At 46.3% G+C, this 21,943-nt stretch overlaps 1 protein-coding gene across 2 annotated transcripts; it reads left to right on the top strand.

Annotated features, from left to right (window-relative positions):
- The first annotated feature begins 7,091 nt into the window (after nt 1-7,091).
- On the top strand, nt 7,092-17,226 carry PRDM14 (PR/SET domain 14). 2 transcript variants are annotated; one of them, XR_011093036.1, is made up of 7 exons: nt 7,092-7,947; nt 8,057-8,119; nt 8,211-8,368; nt 8,491-8,761; nt 10,339-10,614; nt 11,967-12,068; nt 14,448-14,483. XR_011093036.1 is itself a non-coding variant. In XM_068672054.1 (7 exons), exons 1-7 carry the CDS (start codon nt 7,440-7,442, stop codon nt 14,673-14,675), a joined length of 1,533 nt encoding a protein of 510 aa, XP_068528155.1. In that variant the 5' UTR covers nt 7,112-7,439; the 3' UTR covers nt 14,676-17,226. The 2 variants fall into 2 exon arrangements, 1 of the variants encoding a protein (XP_068528155.1); XM_068672054.1 differs by having other exon boundaries at nt 7,112-7,947; nt 10,339-10,541; nt 14,448-17,226.
- Nucleotides 17,227-21,943: the final 4,717 nt, after the last annotated feature.

The following is a 21,943-nucleotide window of genomic DNA, read 5'->3' as shown; positions in this document are numbered from 1 at the left end:
AAACGTATGTTTGGTTGTTTTAAAAAGTATAAAAGCAGCTATAGGAATGGCTGTTTACAGAAGTTATCTGCTGTTCTGTAGGAAATTACCGAGACAAGCTACTTACATTAAAAAATGTAGAAACTATTTTTTTTTTTATTTTCAAGACCTCCAAATACTGTCATCCTTTCACCATTCTACCAAAATAATGGCCTATCCCGCAATTCTCTTGTCTTGGCTTCAGCAAAATGATGGTGATCTTTGGACATGACAAACATTCTGACACACTAAGGAAAGAAGATGTTTCTTCCCAAAGTAAAATTAGAAACAAGTGCTAGAGAAAACACTTGTGAATAGGAAGAGGAAAAATGTTTCCTATTAGAACTTTGCCTTTGCAAAGATAGGCATGATTTAACCCTTATAATTTATTAACATTAAAAAGAAATGAGGATTTTGACGAAACTTATGGCTACAATTCCTGGCATCAGATTAAATGTATAGTGAGCTAACAAGAACCTCATAAATTACTCTATCCTGGTATAACAACAAAAGAGAAGTGACATTGCTTTTCCTTATCTAGGTGAACTGTATGATTCTTGCATCTCATCCTGCTCTACGTGGCAGGACCACAGGCTACTCCCTACCAAATCCCCTTGGTGCTGCTCAGAAAGGTATGGGACAATTTGAAGTCCTACTGGAGCTTTGTCCAAGGGCTGTCTGCAGGATCCTGTGGTGTGTGTGGACTGCTGGATACCAGCTTCTGATAAAAGTCAGTCCAGAGACCAACTGCTGGCTAAAAGAGGGAAGAGTGATCACAATTTGATAAAGTCGTTATGGTAGAGCTAGGACAGGGAAAGGTCAGGGTTGGAATTATGGTATGAATGAACCTGTATGAATGGTGGTCCTTGGGACAGACTGTCGGAGCATCTGTCAGCTGCCCACTGCCAAGGGCAACGGTAGTGTGAGCTCTTGGTATTCCTGACCCCATGTTTCCTCTCTTTGATTCCCATGTGAGTCTCCTCTTTTAGCTCCTTTGTCAATGTTAATGACTACAGCCTCAACCAGCATGATGGACTGCTCATGATCCTTCATGTGTCTTCTCTCCTTCCCTTTGTTTTCTGGTTATGGGTAGTCACCTTGGGAGTGGGGAAAAAAAAAATAGTCGATTACTTTGAGGAGAATAAGTCTTGTCCCTTTGTCATGAATACACCTTAGGTTCGTACTCCCTCACTGAGGATCCCAGTGATGTAGACTCCCTTAGACTTGTCTTTGTTGCCCATGAAGGAATAAAAATGGGCACTGTGAAATCAAAGGAAGTTGCCCAACCCTCAAAGGGAACTGCAGAGTATTATATATAGATGCAGTACTGTAAAATCTCAAAGTATTTAAATAATTGAAATTTCTGGACCAAAAAAAAAAAAATGGTCCTTCTAAACAATTCACTCTAAAAAAAAGTACCTTTAATCTCTATGAACCGAAATACTTCAGGAATGCCTCTGAATTCAGAGGAGATAGGGCACCCCAATTTCAGTGGGATGTATTTTTTGTTTTATATGAACAGGTCTTCAAAAGAAAAATGGAATTCCAAACCAGAATTTTTAGAGAGTTGCAAGAAAAAAAATGGAAAGGTCAAGTAAACCATCTTAAGAGAAGGTTACAAAAACACTTGGCAGTGACTGAAACAGACTATCTTGCCTTCTGCCTGAAACCTTGCAATTGTACATTGGAGTATGACTGAAATACGGAGTGTCTGTGGAATGAGTGTGAGTGCTGTATGTTTTGTGCACTGAGCTGCACCAGCATCCCTCCACCAGGACAGAGACCACATGGCATGGCGTTGGGCTCCAGTGGCTGGGCAGGAGGGGTCCTGGGCCAGAGCTGGTAGAGGAAGTGACCACTCCTAACAGCTTCGAGGTTTTGTAGCCAGCAGGAGTTAGTCAAGTTGTGAGTATTCCTGAAATTATATGTACATAGACTATACGTGATGGACGACTGGTTCTTTGCTAGTGTTATGAGTTTATAACCAAACCATAACTTCATACAGAACATGCTTCAGATTAGTGACCCAACCACCACTGACTGAGATATTTAAAGATGAAGAAGGTGAGGTCAATCAACTGGAATAGAGAAAGCCCCTAACTGAGAGTAGGGTTGGTTACTCAGGGTCTGTGGATTTCTCCATGGGCAATATCCTGAGAAGGCAGTAAAGAAGAAGCAGGGACACTACCATTGCTCAAAAAACCTCTCCCTTAGTTTCAGGCTAAAGTTTATTTCATCACTGCATATAATTACCCAGGAGGCAGGGAGTACCTGCAGTGAACCTGGCTGAAGTAATTTACTCAGCTCCCTGCAAATTACAGGAAAAAAATGGCTTGGGGTGCACAGCAAAAAGAGTAACAGTAACCTGCTTTCATCATCTGGCCATTCAGTGACCTGTAAAAGCAACAGAGGGATGATTGAAAGTATACAACAGAATCGACTTGCTCTAAATTTTTCTTCTGTGTGTATTTTTCAGATGTTTGTCTGTTCTTAGCATTATTTTGGAGTGGGATGAGGGCAAGGGCTTTAGAGAAGTCACCAAGCTAGAGACTGCATCATTAAAATGCTGCTATATCTGAAGATGCAGCTAATACTGGAGATGGAAAGTTAAAGCACTTTACTTTAGGATTTCTATAACTTACATACATTTTTAATTAATTAGATAGTTCTATAGCTTGACCAGAAGGAAGCTCATTTTATTTATTTATTTATTTATTGGTCAGGGATTAAGGTGCAATAGATAGAAGCCTGCAAGTAAAGTACTGCTCTAGTTCGTGAATCTTCATATCATTAGGATACCCTTTCAACAACCACCAACTTGTGGGTCTCAATTTATAGGGAATTGAGCTGTAATGCAACTACATGGACAGAGAAAAATGTAAATCAAATATAAAACCAACTACACAGTTTATATAAGGTAGCTGGAGGGAAAACAAAATAAAAAAAATAATTGGTGGGGTTGATTAACAAACATTGGAGGGTGGTTTAGAAATATTTTAAAACAATGCTAAAAAGGGTTATTATTTTCTTAATAATTAAGGTAGTTGTCTATGTAATAGTAAAATTGCTTTTGTGCTGTTTAAAACTAAGCTTTAAGAAATTAGAAACTGGAATTGAAAGAATAACTGTCAGTGAAGTAAAGCAAATGTAGAATTTGCTTTATAGAATGTAGAATTGGAGTTAGAGAAGGGACACAGTGAAGAGATCAGGAGGCTTGCTATGATAAATTAGTTACTGCTCAGTTACTGAAGCCAGTAAAGAATTACTAAAACATGTCAAAATCATCATCAAGTAAAAACACAAGGGGCAAGAGTGGATGAAGGAATAGCTGTGATCTGTGTTCAGTCAGGCAGCTAGGGTCCTTCTGCCACATCCTTGAATTAAAAATTAATGGTGAGGCAGAAGGTCTCAAATGTGGAAGTCAAGAAACACTGTCCAAAGTCTTGATCTGTCCAGGGCATCTTGTCTGCAGCCTCACCCGGTCTCCTGAAGCAATAGCCATGGTGAAACCCCAAAGGTAAATTAGTTCTTGTGCTGCAGAAAGCAGAATTCAGACTGGCCTCAAGTGGCTGCTTGGCCACCTGCATGTAGCAGGTACCTACAACTCACACCCTGCTAGCTGTCTTTGGTGTAGCATCACCAAGTGTATGCAAACCCTGCATGCACTTTGCAGTTCACATCAGCAGAGGCTGTCACTTTGCTGCTCTGTGTCCTCTCCTGTAACTATAGTGATACGCTACTGCTGCTCTGACCTGATCTAAATTGCAGTTCCCGTTATTCCACATCAGAAGGCATCATGATAAACACATCCCTGCAGTATCCCTCTCTTGCCTCTTTGCCTCCAGGAGAAGAAATGAGCAGCCTTTTCCACCTGCAGGAAGCCATAGCTAGCATTGCTAGTGGTCTAAATCACAGGTGACACAAGGTGTTCTTTCTGGCACGTAGCCCAGTGAAGCAGGAGAGTAGGTGAGATAAGAAATAGGTGATATGGCACCAAGCCACTTTCACGCTGCAGTGGTTGTTGCTGTAAGCACTGGGGCACAGGGAGCCCACTGGTACCAAGCTGGGCACTAGGGGCTGCTGCAGAACTGCAGGTGGGTGGCTTCTGGGATGCTGTGGCATTTGGAAGGTTGGGGGTCTGCTTGCAAGTGTAACCTGTGTGGGAGGCACTGCACCTCAAGGCTGGAGTAAAACAGAAGTAGAGTGGGAGTCCAAGCAGTGGAATCATAGAATCACAGAATGGCTTGGGTTACAAGGGACCTTAAATATCATCTAATTATTTCAACCCCTTTGCCATGGGCAGGAAAACCTCCCACCAGACCAGGTTGCCCAAAGCCCCATCTAGCCTGGCCTTGAACACCTCCAGGGATGGGGCATCCACAGCTTCCCTGGGTAACTTGTGCCAGTGCCTCACCACTCTCTGAGTGAGTAATTTCTTCCTAATGTCTAATCTAAATCTATTTTCTTGTAGCTTAAAACCATTCCCCCTTGTCCTATCATTATCTACTCGAATAAAGAGTCCCTCTCTTTAAGTATTGAAAGGCCATAATGAATTCTCCCAGAGCCTTCTCTTCTCCAGGCTGAACATCCCCAGCTCTCTCAGCCTTTCTTCACAGGAGAGGTGTTACAGCCTTCTGATCATCTTTATAGTCCTCCTCTGGACCCACTCTAACAGCCCCACATCCTTCCTGTGCTGGGGGCCCCAGACCTGGATGCAGCACTCCAGATGGGGCCTCACAAGAGCAGAGCAGAGGGGGACAGTCACCTCCCTCACCCTGCTGGCCTCCCCTCTGTTGATGCAGCCCAGGACGCAGTTGGCCTTCTGGGCTGCAGGCACACACTGCTGGCTCACATTAAGCCTTTTGTGCACCAGAACCCCCAAGTCCTTCTCTGCAGGGCTGCTCTCAATGATTTCTTCTCCCAGTCTGTGCTCATGTCTGGGATTACCCTGAGCCAAGTGCAGCACCCTGCACTTACTTGGACTTGTGCAAAAGAGCTTGTGTACTTGTCTGGGGAGCAGAGAGGGGAATGAGAGTGCTGGGGATGCCATTTTTTATAAAGAATTCTTGATCAGTCCCAGGAAATCACTTCTGTATTAGGCCACTTATGCTGAGTGCTGTGCAGGCAAGCCTGCAGGGCTGTCCCTTGGTACTTGTCTTTACTACACATCCCTGCATCAGCATGGAAAAGGAATACCTCTCACATCTTTAAGCAGAGGGAGGCAGAAAGCCTACTGATAATACTTTCTGGACTACACCAGTCCCAAATGAAAACCTGTGCAGCACTTTAGTAGCCAAAAAGACACCGCAGACACACATGGGTTGCAGGTCACTGCTGTTGACTCTGATGCGTGGGTGAATGAAGGAGGCAGGAGGGAGCTGCAGGCTCTGGGTGGGTGGCTCTGGCATGGGGAACACCCGTGAGGTGTCTCTGAGCCAGGTGCTAAGGGCCAGCAGCCATGGGAGCTGTTGCCAGCAGGACACAGTATGCCCCAGCCTCACGGTAGTGCATTTACCCTCTTTGGGAATGGAAGTCACCAGCAATTAACTGCAAAATAGCCCTAACGTTGGTGCAAACCCTTCCCTTCTATGCTCTGTGTCTACAAAAAGAAATATTTTAATTTCTCTCTGGGCAGGTCTACAAGAGCAGAAATTGGGGGAAAAAAAAAAAAAAAAAGTTAAACAGATAATGAGAATTTAAAGTTCTCACATTTTGTTTGTCTTTATTTCTATGAATCTTTGATGCAAGCAAACCCCCTTCATCCCATCCAAGCCCATTTTCTTCCCATGCTGTGACATCTGGGTACAAGGGAGGCGGGGGAGTCCAGAATACCTGGCAGCACTTTGTTTCTAAGGGAAATCAAACTTTTTCTCTGCCATCAGAGCTCGCAGGCTTCATCCTGTAAACGTGATTAACTATGGCACTTCTTTTATACCACTGCTTCTGCATCAATAAAAACAGGATAAATTGCCTGCCCAAAACTACATCCTAAAGCAACACAGCATCAGTTCTGCCTTACAAATAGAGCTCTGGAACAACAGAGAGAAAGTAGAAAAGATGGACAACAAAAAAATCAGGCTGAGAGACTATCTCAAGTAAGCTTCAGGAGGCTGCATTCTTACCTCCTCCCTAAGCCTAGCATGCGTATTGGCGGCCCCTGGTGTATTTGGTTACTTTTGTCTTGCAAAATGGAAAGTTAGGATGGGGAATGTGGTTGTAGGTGGGAGAATTAGCCCCATGCATTTAATGCAAAGCACAGCAGTGTTCAGGCTCATGTTCAGGGACAAAGCTGGGCTGGGCTGACTGCGGAAAGGGACTTGGGAGCTGGATGGAGCAGTGCTGGGTCTCCTCAGCTGGGCTGTGTGGTTGTGTTTGCTTGCTTAGTGCTTATGTGCTAAGGGAAAAATTAAGGGGCGCTTCAAAACCAACAGTTTTGGTAGGTAGGAATCGTTGTTTTTGGTAGGTAGGAACTACAGTGCCCACGATCCTGTTCTCTGGATGCCCTCATTCCCCTGGGCAGTTGGTTATTCTTTCTCAAACTCTATTTCAGAACATTTCACCCAGACAAGAAATTAGGAATTAGAGGATGGCTTCACCTTCTGCTAGCACAGTCAGTGACTGCCACGGTCTCTGTGTCAGTGGCTGCTTCAGGTGATTCCTGATCTATCCCTTCTTTGGGATGAAGGCAGTGTTTTACACGGGAATGCATAGTTATGGGGTGTTTTTATTAAGTAATTTATTTATTTATTTATTTTTGCACACTGTAACCACTCAAACGTCATTTAAACGTGCTGCTTTGCTCTGAGCCAGACCCGTGGCTGCAAGCCCCCCCCCGGGTTCTGCAGCACACCCCACGCCTGCCCACGCAGCATCCCCCAGGCTGGACGTGGTGAGGACCTTCCCGGGGAGGGAGGGGACCCGTTTTCGGAGGTGTTTCCTGACCTCCCATACCAAACCCCACTCCTCCACGCCGCTGGGGTTGCAGGGCAGGGAGTGGACCGAGGGTGCTTTTTTGGGCTGCACCAAGGTCAGCATCGTCCCCACCGTGTCCGACGGCTCTAGCTCGGGGGGGCTGAGGGCAGAGGAGGGCCTGGCAGCCCGGGGGTCCCCCCCTCCGCCCCTTGCGCCCCCGCCCGTAGCAGCGGCGGCTCCTCCCCGGGTTGGGGGCGCCCGTCGGGGCAGCCTCCCCCGCCCACCCCCGGGGCTCCGCGACCCCCGGGGCGGGCCGCCCCCCACCCACCCGCCCTCCCTCCCCTGCCCGAGCCCATATAGCCGCGGGGGGCCGGCGGCCGCCAGCCCCCTCGCCCCGACGGCGCCGGGCGGCGGCTCCCTCGCCTCCATCCCGCTCCCGGCCCTGCCCCGCAGCACCCAGGGGGCTCCCCCTGAACCCACCCCACCCCGGCAGCCGCAGCCCCTCCGGCATGGCGCTGTCCCTGGCCGGCGAGCCGGGCCCCACGACGGCCGGAGACCCGCTGGGGATGAGCCCCGCCGGGCTGGCCACCTACTACCCGCCTTTTCTGCCCCCAGCGCAGTACTTCGAGGCCACCCCCGACTTTTTGGAGCCCCTCAAGCCGCTGGGCAGGCTGCTCCCCTCCTCGCCGCCCTTACCCCCCTTCAGCATTCCCGCTTTCCTCAGCCAGCCGGCCGCGCTGCCCTGCGAGCCCATCCCCGGCCTTTCCCTACCCCCCTACGCCAAACCTCCGCCCCCTTCTGTCCCCTCTGTCCCTTCGGAGGGGTCCCCCTCGGGGCCGGGCACCCCTCGGCGGGCAGCCCGGCCGCCGGGGGGCGGCGAGGCGGCGGGGCAGAGCCGCAGCTACTGCTTCACCGAGGAGGAGCTGAATGCCGTGCTGTACGGGGCGCTCCGCAGCAGCCAGCTGGCCGGCAGCCTGCACGCCATCTCGGGGCTCAGGGTGCCCCCCGGCAGCCCGGGTAAGGGTGACCCCCTTGGGCGGCAGGGACCGCCCGTCCCCTCGGTGGGGAAGGGACGGGGGTCGGGTGGCAGCCGCTGAAGAAGAAGGGGTCCCTCTGCTCTCCGCAGGTGCTGCCCACTCCTCGTCGGCCCCGCCGCCGCCCGACAGGGACTCGCTGCAGCTGCCCGAAGGTAGGGGAAGCCCCCCCCCCCCGAGCCCCTCGCTGAGCCGCGGCTCAGCCCTTCTCAGCCCGGCCTGTCCCGTCCCGTCCCCCCCCCGCAGGGTTGGCGGTGCTGAGGGTGGCCTACGGGGACCTCGCCCACCTCGGAGTCTTCTGCACGGACCCCATCCCCAAAGGAGTTCGCTTCGGCCCTTTCCAAGGCAAAGTGGTCAACACCACCGAGATCAAGACCTACGACGACAACTCGCTGATGTGGGAGGTAGAGCCGGGGAGGGTTGGGGGGCTCCCCCTCCGCCCAGAGCCTCGGCCCTGGCTGGGTGGCGGGGTCGGAGCAAGCGGGACGCCCCTTGGCAGCTGATCCGCTTCTTCTCTGCCCTGCAGATCTTCGAGTACGGGCAGCTGAGCCACTTCATAGACGGCAAGGGCGCCTCTGGCAACTGGATGTCCCTGGTGAACTGCGCCAGGTTCCCCGAGGAGCAGAACTTGACGGCGATCCAGTGCCAGGGGCAGATCTTCTACGAGAGCTGCAAGGAAATCTCTCCCAAGGAGGAGCTCCTGGTGTGGTACGGAGACTGCTACGTGCAGTTCCTGGGCATCCCCATCAGCCTGAAGGGCATGCCGGAGGGGATGAGACCCCCGCCGCACCCCGAAGGTGAGCCGGGAGCAGCCCCTCAAGGGGCACAGCCCTTTATTCCGATGAACCGTGTCTGGCCACCATCGGACCCCTGTTAGGGGAGGTAAAGGACCTCTGACATCTCCTTTGTTGTTGTTGTTGTTTTCTTTTGGTTTGTTTTTCACCTGCCTCTTGCTCTGAACACCTCCCCAGCCCCGTGCTGGTGGGGCAAGCCCCCGACCCGGGGATGCTGTGGGGCGGCAGGGCTGGTCCCTCGCAGCCTCCAGCATCCCAAAACAGCAGCTTCCCCAGCACCAGCGAGCCTGGGGCTTTACACCCACTGCTGCTGCCCGCTCGGAGCAAAAGGCAGGCAGGCATCCCTTTCTGCCCCGGCAGCTTGCTCACGGTTTGTTTCCCCTGGGAGCAAAAAGTGTGTATGTGGCGATTGTAAAACATCTGGTGCTTTTTGGGGAGCGGCAAAGAGCAAGGGGCTGAGCTTCCCTTGGTGCCCCAGCAGCCCTGCTTTTGAGGGGGACAGTATTTTTGGAGGACAGGGTCTCTTTCGGCTACTCCTGTTTGGGTCCTGTTTTAATCCTACGATTGTGCACTCTTAACTTGATGACATTTCCACGCGATTAACACTCCTGGTAAATGGCGGGGTGAAGTCGTTCCGATCCGATAATGCTGCTATTGCTTGTAGAAATACCAATATGATACCAAGAAATACCAAATGTACTTACTCGGGGAGAAATGTCCTTGCAATGTGCAGAAAGTGTGACGCTCTTCTAAGCAAAATTTGGGTTTGAAAAAAGATTTGTGCAAATGCAGCAAAGCTGGAGCAGGTGGGAGGATGGTGGGTGCAGCAAAGAAAGGGAGAGACGTTTGGCACATTGGCATGGAAAAGGGCATGGACATTTCTATAGCTGTTTTCTAAAGGTTCCTGGTCCTGATAGCTGATAGATCCCTGTTTTTTGGTTTGTTTTTGTTTGCTTTTTTTAAGGTTTAAGTTACTTTGCTACCTTTAATTAAAAGCAGAAAATGATGCGTTAAACGATTGAAATTTTTCCTGCATTGTTTCTAAATTCATTGATTAAGAACAATTCAAAATACAAAAGAAAACCAAATAAACACGGTTCTGTTTGATAGCATTTTGAAACCGACAGAGAAGGTGGGCAGATTTATTATTCTTTTGGGGATGGGAAGCGCAATGGGACGGTGGACAGTATCGCTAAGCACCTGGCAATGTTTCCCCGCGGAGGCAGCTGTTTACGTGCAGGAATCTGCATTGCTTTTCCGTATAATCTTCTCTCTGCTTAGGGAGACAAGGATGAAGTCGTGTCTTTGCTGAAGTCAGTAGGTAAACAAAATCATTTCACAGGGCTCGGGGCTCTTGTTTGCTCCCTTCCGTTAGAAAGGAAATAGGTGGGCAAGGGTAGCGTTGAGTTTGCTTGAGATGCAACTTGCATTTTGTTAATTATAATGTTAAAAGCGTTCTGGCAGTATTACCCTTCTGGGCGCTTTCAGTTGTCAGTCGGGCACCAGCTCTGAAAAGGCAGCAGATTAGAAATTCATCCCCTTTGCTGCGGTGTAACGAGGCGCTGGCACTCTCCCTTCAGACGCCGGGGAGAGCTTCAAGTGCGAGCGGTGCGGGAAGGTCTTCGCCTACAAGTACTACCGGGACAAGCACCTCAAGTACACCCGCTGTGTGGACCAGGGGGACAGGAAATTTCCTTGCCACCTTTGTAGCCGATCCTTTGAAAAAAGGGACAGGCTGAGGATCCATATTCTCCACGTTCACGAGAAGCACAGACCTCACAAGGTGAGCCTGCTCCCGGCTGTCTGCAGCTCCCAGCTCTGCTGGGGTGAATAATTAAGGAGCTTTTTTGGCCGAGGTAAGATGCTGCTTTTCCCCCACTCTTGGCAGTTCTGCCTATGAAGGACAGAGGCTGTTGGACACAGCAGGAGTTAAAAGTTTCGCGCTCACCGTGGAACAGATTTTCAATTGACAGCAAGTCAGTACTGAGATACTTGCCTCAGCCCCTCCATACAACTCTCTGTAGCACTGGTTTCCTCCAGGAGCACTGGGAAGGGAAAACTAGGCTTTCCTAGAGGCTTGGGAAGGGCAAGTCACAGTGCTTGAAATGGCACAGTTAAATTAGTCTTGAAAATCTTCCAAATACCTATTTTATAGAACATCTTGGAATAAAGTGAATTTTTCAGGAAAAGTCTTTACAACTAAACTAGCAATATTAAATAATAAACTAGCAATGTCAGAATATGGTATTAATTTAGTAGCAGGTTTAAAATATGTTTCTATTCAATTTTAGGTATAATGATTATAAAAAATGTGATTTGAAATACCATATATTTTTTTCCTTTCCCATAGGAAAGAACTATTTTAGAACAGCAGGAAGATAAACTTGTTCTGAATAGATATTGCATTTAAATGGGAACCGAGCAACTTGAAAAGCATGGATTGAAACTGTCAGTTAAAAAATTCCTTTAAGACTGGCCATTAAGAATGATTATGTCTTTCAAAACAATTTTAAGAGGAAATTATTTATGGTTTCATACAAATTCAACTGCTTTCAATGGTTTCATTCAAATTCAAGAGTCCATGTAAGTTTCTCAGTTGGCTTCAGCGTCCTCAGAATTGGGCTTTATTCTGCTCCTGGCAGTACCCGACAGAGGCAGCAGCAGCTCGTCCCATCAGAAGTGCTGTTTGTTTTACTGCTCTAAGGAGAGGCACTTCTGAAAGATCAGGCTGGAGGCTAAGTGCTGCCACTGACCTGCCATTCCTCAACGATTATTCTAAGGAGCCCCCTTAAAGCATCTGCTGGGAAGTAGTTTGTCTATCTTATTTGTTGAGTTAAAAAAAAAAAAAAAAGCGCAACTGAAGATTTAATTACATTTTTAAGATAAATGGGAACATTACAGACATTTTGGGGTTTTAATTACTGATGTGTAGTATGTTAATGTTCTGAAGTAAGACGATTTTTGATGGAGCACTTTTAATGACATACAGAAGAAAAGCTTTGAAATTTTGCATGATTTCCCCTCTTTAAAAGAATCCTTCTTAAAAATACGTTAATTTTGACTACATTTCAGATTTGATCCTTAAATTACTGATAAGCTTGTATGTAAATATACATAGCAAAATATACAGACATATCCCCCATAGCTAACAGTTCCTTACAGCTGTGCTGTTGTGTGCTTCCTTTTAATTTTCTCATTTCTTTTTCAGTGCTCAGTGTGCGGGAAGAGCTTCTCTCAGTCCTCCAGCCTGAACAAGCACATGAGGGTTCACTCCGGGGAGCGCCCCTACAAATGCGTCTACTGCAACAAGGTCAGGCAACTCCCCAGTTCACCCTGGGTCCCAGCCTGTCCCTCTGCCTGTCCTCTGCTGTGCCCAGCAGCACGCCGGGTGGTGTCTCTTGTCATGTTTCATCATCTTTTTCTATCTAAGAAGTCAGGAAATGCCTTCTCTTTCGGTTGATATTCACATGAGGGGGTGCATATTTAGGCGCAGTTGTGAGTTGTGGTGAGAGGAAGGGATGAAGTGAGAGGGTTGTGTCAGATGGAAATGGTCTCCAGGTGCACCACGGGAGGCTTGATTGGACATCAGGAAGAATTTCTTAATGGAATGAGTGGTTAGGCATTGGGACAGGCTGCCCAGGGAACTGGTGGTCACCACTCCTGGAGGTATTTTAAGAGGCTTGCAGGCATGGCACTAAGGGACATGATTTAGCAGTGGACTTGGTAGTGCTAGATTGATGGATGGACTTGATCCTCTTACAGGTCTTTTCCAACTAAAATGATTCTATGAAAGTCCCAATTCTGGAATCATGTTCTTTATACAAAAATGTTTTTAATTCATGCAAATGGCTGGGACTGAAGAAACAGGATCAGGTCTCTGTGCTTCTGCTTTTCCATCTGATGCAGAATTTGTTAATTCCCTGCTTGGAGAGCTGCTGCAAGGTTAAAGTCTAGGAATGCTTAAGAGAATTTCAGTTTCCATCCTAGGCACTCAGCTGGTAAACTGTTACCCTTTTTCATCAGTTAGTTTTTGATCTTACTGACATTGCTTCTGCAGTGTGGATGGCAGGTTTGGCCCAAGAGCTGGATCTTCACGATATGACTTTGTGCGTGCTTACCTTGAAGTAACAGGGCAATTTATGGAAACAGTACTGCAGCAGGGTACGGAGGCTTCATTTCAAAAAGGAAGTGAGCAAAGCCATATGGGTTTGATTAAAAATTTGCTGAGCTGCTTCTGCTCACACCAGGGATGATTCAGGTGATCCTGAGCAGACAGTAGACATGCATACTGCTTTTGGATGTTTGATGGGATGGCTCTGGGGGCTATGTGCTGCCCTGGTGTCGATGCTATGCAGAAATACTCTTAAGTGTGTAGCAAGGTGCTACTGATTTTGTAGACAGAAATGGCTTGTTTATGGCAACACTAACACATAGCTGAAGTGTCTTATAGTAAGGAGCCTTAGAAGTTTCTTTTCTTTCTTTTCTTTTTTTTTTTTTTTTTAATTGATTAAAAAAAAAATCCTAGACATCCTGAACTGTCCTAGGCAAAGTTTAGGATGAAGTATCATCCTTTAATGATCTGATCACAGGAACAGTTGGGAGAGTTTTACAGGTTGCTGTGTGACCAGATCCCTCTGGGACATGTGGTACCTGAGATGTGTTGCTCTTTATTGTGAAAATTTGTGATGGTTCAACCACATAATGGCACTAAAGAGGCTCTATGAGTGACAGCTTTACCTACCTGCCTACAACACCAGTGCACAGCATTTCAGCTTACAGCGTAGCATTTTTTTCTCATGTTGCTGGTAGTAGCAGGAGTAACAGCCAGTGATTTTGTGTGGTCTGCAAAGAGTAAAGGGCTTGAAAATGCCTCTATTGGGGGTGGAGGGGGAAAGAAAGAAAAAAAAAGAAAAGATTACTTTGATTATTTTGCAACATATATCTGCTAAAGTCTTAGGGATTGGATTTTCTCCCCAAATGCAGAAATTTTTGGGGGGGATAAAGTCAAATGAGAGGGAAAAAATGGGCTGGAGACGAAAGCACAAGAAAATGGATTCTGGATCACATGTGAATTCTGGCAGCTGAATTCTAAGTCAGTATAAGTGAACATGAAAGGGTTTAACTTTGAAAATAAACACTAAAGGGAAAAATGCATTATCTTTTCCCTGCACAAAGGAACTGCAAAGCTAATTAGGACAGTATTGACTTGACTTCTCATCCTTCAACACGTAGAAGATATTTACTGGTGTCTGTGGTGAGAAATCTTTCTCTGAACTTCATCTAACTCCATGGACTCAACCATATCTGTATAGCTGGATGTGATAGCTGTTACTTGTTCCTTGCTGCTGGGAGCTTCTTTTTCTTTTTTTCTTTTTCTTTTTCTTTTTCTTTTTCTTTTTCTTTTTCTTTTTCTTTTTCTTTTTCTTTTTCTTTTTCTTTTTCTTTTTCTTTTTCGTTTTCTTTTTCGTTTTCGTTTTCGTTTTCGTTTTCATTTTCGTTTTCTTTTTCTTTTTCTTTTTCTTTTTCTTTTTCTTTTTCTTTTTCATGATGTCAGCTATCTGAGGACTTCTTTTCAGGCTTTGCAGTGCTTCTGACGGGCTCCTCGTTACCTGAAAATGTGAAGTAGGTATGAGAAAATAGAGCCCTCAAAACTTCTCCCGCTTTCCTACCCCACCCTACTGTGTTTCAGGCATTCACAGCCTCCAGCATCCTGCGCACACACATCCGCCAGCACTCTGGAGAGAAGCCCTTCAAGTGCAAGCACTGCGGCAAAGCCTTTGCCTCGCACGCTGCCCACGACAGCCACATGCGGCGCACGCACAGCAGGGACAAGGGCTGTACTTGCTCACTGTGCGGCCAGCACTTCCCCGAGCAGGAGGATTACCACTTCCACATGAAGAGTCACGCTGCTCATTAGTCAAAGGTGGACGGGTCCTGGACCAGCTTCGTGTGTGTATTTGTGTATGTGCATGTGTGTTGGGTGTGTGCACACCTCAGGAGGTGACTGACATTTACCCTCGCAGTGTGGGTCCCAAGCTCCTTTCTAAACACAGGGCACTGGCTTATTTCAGCCAGGGTGAACTCCGACATGCACTAACCCTTTCTCCCCTTCCTCTCTTCCTGCACTCTCATTTTCACAGCCAGGAGTGAATGTCACCCCCCACAAGCCTTTCGTGTGTGAATATCACTGTGATGGATGTTACCATACCTCTAATGCACCAATCTATGGACTGCCTGCTGCTGTCCATGCCAAAGCTTGTTTAGGGGATTTTTTTAGCAAGTGTGTTTACCAAAGTCATTTTAGCCAATTTGTTTTGTTTCAGCACATAAACATTTCCCCATATTGTGGAAGGTCCTTAATGACTCCCTAATTAAATGCAAATGTGGTGGGAGCAGCGCAGGGATATTTAGATCTGTTTGGCCACAGGGCCAGGTGAGCTGACCACAGGGAACTCTAGGACAGTGACATTGCTCTGGGGGTAGTGATACCACTCCAGGACAGTGACACCAACTCTTCCTCAGCCTGTCCTGGCTGCAGCAGTGATATGGGGAAGACCAAACCTGAAGCTGTTCCCAAGCACCAGTGAGCTCCTAGGTGGGTCAGTAGCACTCCAGCAGTCTCAGAGAGACTTTGTGCTAGGCTCAGCACAGGCTGGGTGTAAACATGATCCCATCCATGGGCTCTTCTGTCCAAGTCTCAAGGCACAAAGGTTTTTAAACCAACTCTGTGGTACCTCCACTTGGGAACTAGGAAAACTTTCCCCTCATCTTAAATTTAAGGCACGATATGTCTGATGGACAGTCCCAGGACTTCTAAACTCCAAAAGCTCTCTGCATGTGAAATTCCTTCTCCAGACCATGGGATTGTCTTATCCTTTGTGAGAAGGCTGAAAGGCTTCACCCTCCTTTTTTCTCACTGACAAGGCAATATGCAAGCAGGTTAGAAGTGATTTGTGTGGGCTTTCTATTGATTTCTTTTTCATAAAAGGGAAGTCTTTGTTTATGAAAATGACATTTGCTTTCTATTTAAAAACTACTCATTTAGCTATGGATAAATATTTAGCCTGAACCTTTAACCAGCCTAAAACTGGTTTTCTTTTACACTGACTTGGAGTCTTGGAATTGTTATTCCAAGTTAGGCATCCTGTCCTTTCATACCAACAAACTGACCCAGATGAAGCAATCTTGGTACATATTACAATAGATAAAAGAAATAATTTCAGTGTAAAATCTTAGGTGATTAGACTCCAATTTTGGTGAAACGTTTCCTTAATCTTTAAGAATCTTTAACCACATGTCTTTCCATGGCAATGTGAAAGCTCACATGAAGGTCTGTGCTGATGAACCAGCATGCGTAGGGAGTGTCAGGACTGGTGCAGGGGCCTCTGTCTGTCACTGCATGACTAGTGTGATGGGCAGGGGTCTGCATCTGTGAGGGGCTCCTTTGTGAGTGGGAGTGTTTTGTTGCATCCAGGAGGAGTAATAGAAGCCCTTGCTGGAGCTGATTCATTAATGCAGATGGTTTGATGTCATTGGGATGATAAAGTTCTCTTTTAATATCCTAAATCAGCTAGGATTAACGAGGCCGTGGAGCATAAGTACAGAAGATAAAAATGTATTTTGTGCCTAACTACTTTAATATCTCCTTAAATACAGTATAGAACTGGAAAAATGTTACTTGCACATTTAATTATATCTTGCAGATACTGTATCTATAGATATATATATATTGATTTGCACTAATTTTTACATGGTTTATTGTAAAGTTTTTTTGTCAAGTTTCTTTGTCCTCACTATTTTCATGGTGTAAATATGAAAAAAAAATACAGAGAACCACTTACTTGTAAGCGAAATATCAAGACCCAGCACTAGGCAACATATGAATAAGCAGCAAGTATAGCTGGGGGACCTGAATCTTAATTACAGCTGCCTGCCCACAAGGAGGTGTTTTTTCCCATGCATACAGAACCCCAGCCAACAGAAAAGTGAATTCTGTGTGTGAAGCTGTTGCTGGTTCAGACCCATAAATAATCCTGGATTTGGTGAAATCATCGACTGCTTAATCATCAGCTTGCTTGTAATGAGGCAAGTTATGACTAGGAATGGGTTAGGAATGCCATGACATGCAGTTAGCTTCACATATAGGTAATTTTGTTGTTTCTTGTGAATGAGGGTTATTTACCGAAGTGGTGCATCTTCTGTAGTGCGTTTAGCTGTGTGCATTTTCTTCTGCATAAAGAAGCCCCAGATATCTCGTCCTAAAATATTAGCACTCTTCTACAGTATTGTGTTATGAGATGTCTGTAAAGGAGCATGTGAAAGGTTTCACTTGTACTTGTGGCTGAGGGTACTGGTTGTCTTGCACATTAAACTTGTATGTGTAAATGTTTTATTCTAATTATTGAGGCCATTACATTGAGATTCACAGAAAGGATGAAAATAAATTATTTCACAGAATCATGGAATCATTTGAGGCTATGGTATACATGAATGGGGTGCAAACTGTTTTCTGCTTAGTGCATTAGAGTTGTATATTTGAGGTACTAACAAATGGATAAAGGGTGTTTCCCATGTTATTTGTAAGTCATTACTGCATCAAACTGCCTCTCACTGGGAATTAACAGTCCTCCCTGCTGGGTAGCAGCTGACTGCTTAAGGAGCCAAACACAGCCAGTGGCTTGATGGATCAGGCCATAAGTGCCCTCATAGCTGATAAGCACTGAGGCCATTCACTTTTGGACCGAGTTCACTCCCATCACTCCCACTTGGAAGTGACATGACGAATCTAGATGGAGCACCAGAAAAAAAAAAAAAAAAAAAAAAAAAAGCATTTAACTGCCCCACATCATCCTGGTCTGAATAGAGAGCCCCAGCTGTGTCTGCTGCTCCCCTCATGTGGCACGGGGCTGGGGATAGCAGGGTTGCACTTGTTCAGCACTCTTCACAGCCCTGTGGGGAAACATCAAACAGGGGGATCGAAGGTGTATTCTGCAAGGAAAACGCAGTGACTGTCAGTGCAAACACACTTATGTTCTTGCCAGACAGGGTTTAAGAGATCAGATTTAGATTAGGGGATGCCTCTGTACATGCATCCAGTTGGCATCCCATGAGCTGGTGTTTTCCTCCCCAGGGATTTCAGCGATAGAAACATTTAATTGCACCTTCGGTAGTAACGCTGCCAGCAGCCTGGTGAATGAACAGCCTTGGCTGGCTCAGGCAGGATTTCAGATATTTATATATACCCTTGCACAAGAAAGAGGAGGCAGGAAGGAGGGGATGTGTGTATGCCTGTGCACAGCGTGCTTTTTGCCTGGCAGCTGCCCAGGATGGATGCAGCACACAGCTGCTTGCACAGGGTTGGTTTGAAGAAGGGAGCACACCCTGAGCCAAGGCAAAGGAGAGCAGGAGCTGTGTCTGATACTGCACCCTGCCTCCTCTTTCTCTTGGCTATGATTAAAAATGGTCTCACCAAGGGGAGCAGCAAGTGAGTCATTGGGGTGAATCAGACACAAGCTGGTTCTAAGTGCTTTGCATTAACTTTCGGGGTCTTTTAAATGTTAAACAGAAAGTGTTCTAAATAGAAACCAGGGGATGAGGGCAATCTCGCCTATTTTGTTGGGCTGGTGGGAGAGAGATGAGCGTGTGTGAGGATAACTCCTGAAAAGCTGCCCGGTGAATGACAATGGTGGGACCAAAACAAAAAGGTGGTCCCACAGCTCAGGCTGGCAAGTGCAAAGGAACAAAGGCCTGTCCAGTGACATCTGCTGCCCCCAGCACCTCCCCAGTGTTCAAACACCTCAGCCCCATCCCCCTGCCCCTCTCCTGCTGCTCCTCCAAGGGAGCTGGGAAGAGGGAGGTGGTTACCCACCCAGGGCAGGCGAGGAGCAGTCAGCAGCTCAGTGCATTGACAAGAATGGCAGAAGCAAATAGCAGTTAGTCCATTAAATGAGGGAGATCATTCATTAGGGAAGCTCTGACTGGCAGCTCTATCCTCCAGGAAGAGGTGTCTCGGAGTACCTAAAGAAGTGTCTACAGTGCCTAAAAGGGGCCTACACAAAAGCTGTGGGGGGATTCTGTGTCACGGGGTGTGGAGATAGAACAAGGGGGAATGGTTTTAAACTAAAAGAGGGAAGATTTAGAGTAGATATAAGGAAGAAAATCTTCACTCAGAGGGTGGTGAGGCACTGGCACAGGCTGCCCAGAGAAGCTGTGGATGTCCCATCCCTGGAGGTGTTCAAGGCCAGGCTGGATGGGGCTTTGGGCAACCTGGTCTGGTGGGAGGTGTCCCTGCCCGTGGCAGGGGTTTGGAACTGGGTAGTCTTTAGGGTCCCTTCCAACCCACGCCATTCCATGATTCTAGGGTCCCCAGCCTCACATGTGCCACCACAGGGTGTGCTGGGATCTGGTTTACACTTATGGACACAATCACTGTCACTTTTTTTTCCTCTCTCCCTATACCTACATACATGTATACCTTTACAGTGTCTCTAAATGCACATACTGTAGGGTGTCAGGCTTTGCTCTCTGCTTTCCTTCTTTTTTAACCCCATGTGAAATACTTATGTCTGTGTTTTCAGGGTGTTTGACTAAAGCTTTAGAAAGGACAGACCTCTGTAAGTTAATGCCTTTTCTGAAAAGCCAATCTATTCAATGTGTTGGCACCTAGAAGTACTGGACAGCACTGTAGGAGAGTACCAGGGCACTTCTGCCTGTCCTACAGCCTCAGTCCCAGCCACTCACTGCACCAGGCAGCTTGTGCTGTAGTGGCTGCCTGGAAGCCCAGCCTGGCTGCATATCAGCAGTGCAAAACCCAGCTTCAGTTCATAGGGCTAACCTCTGGCTAGCCAAGCAATTTGGTGAAGATCACTGCTGCGTGCCTTAGCATGAAAATACCACATGGTCATACCAACTGTGGTACTAGTAACTTATAAAGTTGCAGTGAGATGATCTAATTTTTCCTCCTTTGGCTTCAGGAACTTGAGCAGAGCCTGTAGGAGACGCCTTGATCCTTGATAGAATTTCAGTTGCAAGTAGCGGGTGAAATCATGCTGTGGAGACCCTGCTCCCTAGACAGGAAGTTTCAGACTCATCCTTTGGCTTAGTCTGAGTGAAGTCATTGGAGCCCCGCCCAGTGCTGCAGCAAGCAGTGGCTGTGGTTTGGAGAGCACTGGTGTGGTGTGGTGGTAGGGATGAGGATGTGGTGGCAGGCTGCTGGGGTTCACACACTCCCCAGGGAGGTTTCACTTTCCCACAAGTGACCCGCAGGCTCTCAAAGCGGCCACCGTGGTGGCCAGGGCAGCCCCCCAGCTGGCCGGGCTGACCGCCAGCTGAGGGATTACCTGTATTGATCCCTTAATAGCTGTCAAGGTGGAGAGAAAGACTACTCTGCCACAGGCCCTGAGCTCTTAGCGGAGTGGGATCATAAGCACCCCATTAAAAAGGTTTCATTCAATAGCAATCTTTACCAAAGTAAATGGACAACAGCAGCTCCCCCGCCTCCCGTCCCTAATGCAAGAGCCATTACAGTGCAGGAAGGCAGCACGCAGGAACATCTCTTTCTGCAGTATCAGTTTCAACAACATCCTCAAACGACTCTTTTAATGAAAAGTGGATTTTTTTTTTCCAGGGCCATGAAAACCCCAAGGAACAACCAATGGGGAATTCACAAACCTCCCCCCAGCCGCCAAAGTCTGTAGTGTGGCTGCTTCCCACTCAGGCACCCATCAGTGAACAGTGTGGGGTGGGGGGATGGAGGGGGGGAGGACGCAGGCTGGCAGCACGTTATTTACCCAGGGATATGAGTTCTTTACCTGTTCCCCAGACCCTTACCCAAGGGTGCTGTCAGCCAAGTATTTTGGAGATTTGAGGAAGGAGACTCTGAGCTTAAGTCAGTGTGGGAAAGGCTGCCTGGACTTAAGGGCTTTTAAATTGGTTTTGTGTTTTTATCCTGCTGTCACACCACAATCACAATGCTAACATAGCTTTTTTTTTTTTTTTTTTTTTTTTTTTTTTTTCCCTGTATGTTTTGTTTTAATTGTGCAATATCCAAATTGAAAAGTATGTTGATTTTGGTAGGAATAACTTAAGAGTAACTGGCCAGATGTCTTCAGATGTTCTGTGCAATCCAGTTCTGCTGCTGTCAGTTCTGTAACTGTAAGCCATGAGCAGTAGGACCTGGCATGACAAAAACATTCCTCTTTTATGGCTTTGATTGATTTCATCCCACGGGAGCTGTTTGGGCTGGAATGTTATTATGACAAAAAGGTTCTATGGAAAGGTTAAAGGAGAGCAGTTGTTCTTTCAAATAATAAAAAATCATTTAATTTTGGAGAAATTCAAAAGAGAAGAGAAACTGAAGTGACTGGTAGCATTTAAAACTTCCACAAAAATTCCTGGAACTTTTTGCTCAGTGACTTTTGTTGCCGTTGTTTTAATTGTATTTATCTGGTAGATGGATCACTTATGTTTCTGACAGCAGTAACAAAACAATAATCTTTTTTTTTTTTTTTTAATCTTTACTATTTCTTTAGTCTATGTCTTTAGGACACACCCTGCTAACAGCAGAACTATACGTGTTTAGAACAAATTACATCTCTCTATGATGTATACCAATAACCAAAGATGATGCATGTCGTGTATATACAGGTTTGTGCTTTTAGTTATTGTCATATGAAAAAAAAAATCCATAGTACTCACGACACAAGGTATGAATCTTGTATGTAATAATAAAGTTATACTAGGTGGGTTAAAATCAAAGTGATGTATTTTGGATTCTATGATTCCTATTTACTTTTGTTTTTATAACTATATATTTTATCAATAACCCTGTCCTCTACAGTGTATTCATATTTTCCAAACATATCTACCATTCTTAACAGAGTATAAGTGATTTTTTTGTTTTGTATTCATGTGTGTATGTATATGCACACATTTGTGCATTTGTGTACACATAGGTATTCCTGTGCATATGCATAATGTCTATCGAAAATGTCCCTTCGACAAATCAAGCAATACTGGATATTCTAGTACACTATAGAACTTAAGAATGTCTAATGTAATTTAAGATGAAGATTTATTTCTTATTTGGATGCTATTTTCACTGAAAAAATACTGAGTACACTAGAGCTTCTTTTCAAGAAATGCTGTGACTAAAACTAGGTACTCAACTTCACCAGTTTATTTCCC

The sequence above is a fragment of the Anas acuta genome, chromosome 2, assembly GCF_963932015.1.
Source record: "Anas acuta chromosome 2, bAnaAcu1.1, whole genome shotgun sequence".
Taxonomy (NCBI): Eukaryota; Metazoa; Chordata; class Aves; order Anseriformes; family Anatidae; genus Anas; species Anas acuta.
The sequence above is the reverse complement of the archived record's forward strand: the minus strand, read 5'-3'. Positions and strand labels throughout refer to the sequence as shown.

Excerpts from the sequence above, each read along its gene's own strand:
- PRDM14 (XM_068672054.1), top strand. The coding sequence starts at position 7,440 with ATGGCGCTGTCCCTGGCCGGCGAGCCGGGCCCCACGACGGCCGGAGAC. Across the intron at positions 8,369-8,490 it reads ACAACTCGCTGATGTGGGAG|ATCTTCGAGTACGGGCAGCT; the intron begins GTAGAGCCGGGG and ends TCTGCCCTGCAG. Across the intron at positions 8,762-10,338 it reads ACCCCCGCCGCACCCCGAAG|ACGCCGGGGAGAGCTTCAAG; the intron begins GTGAGCCGGGAG and ends CTCTCCCTTCAG.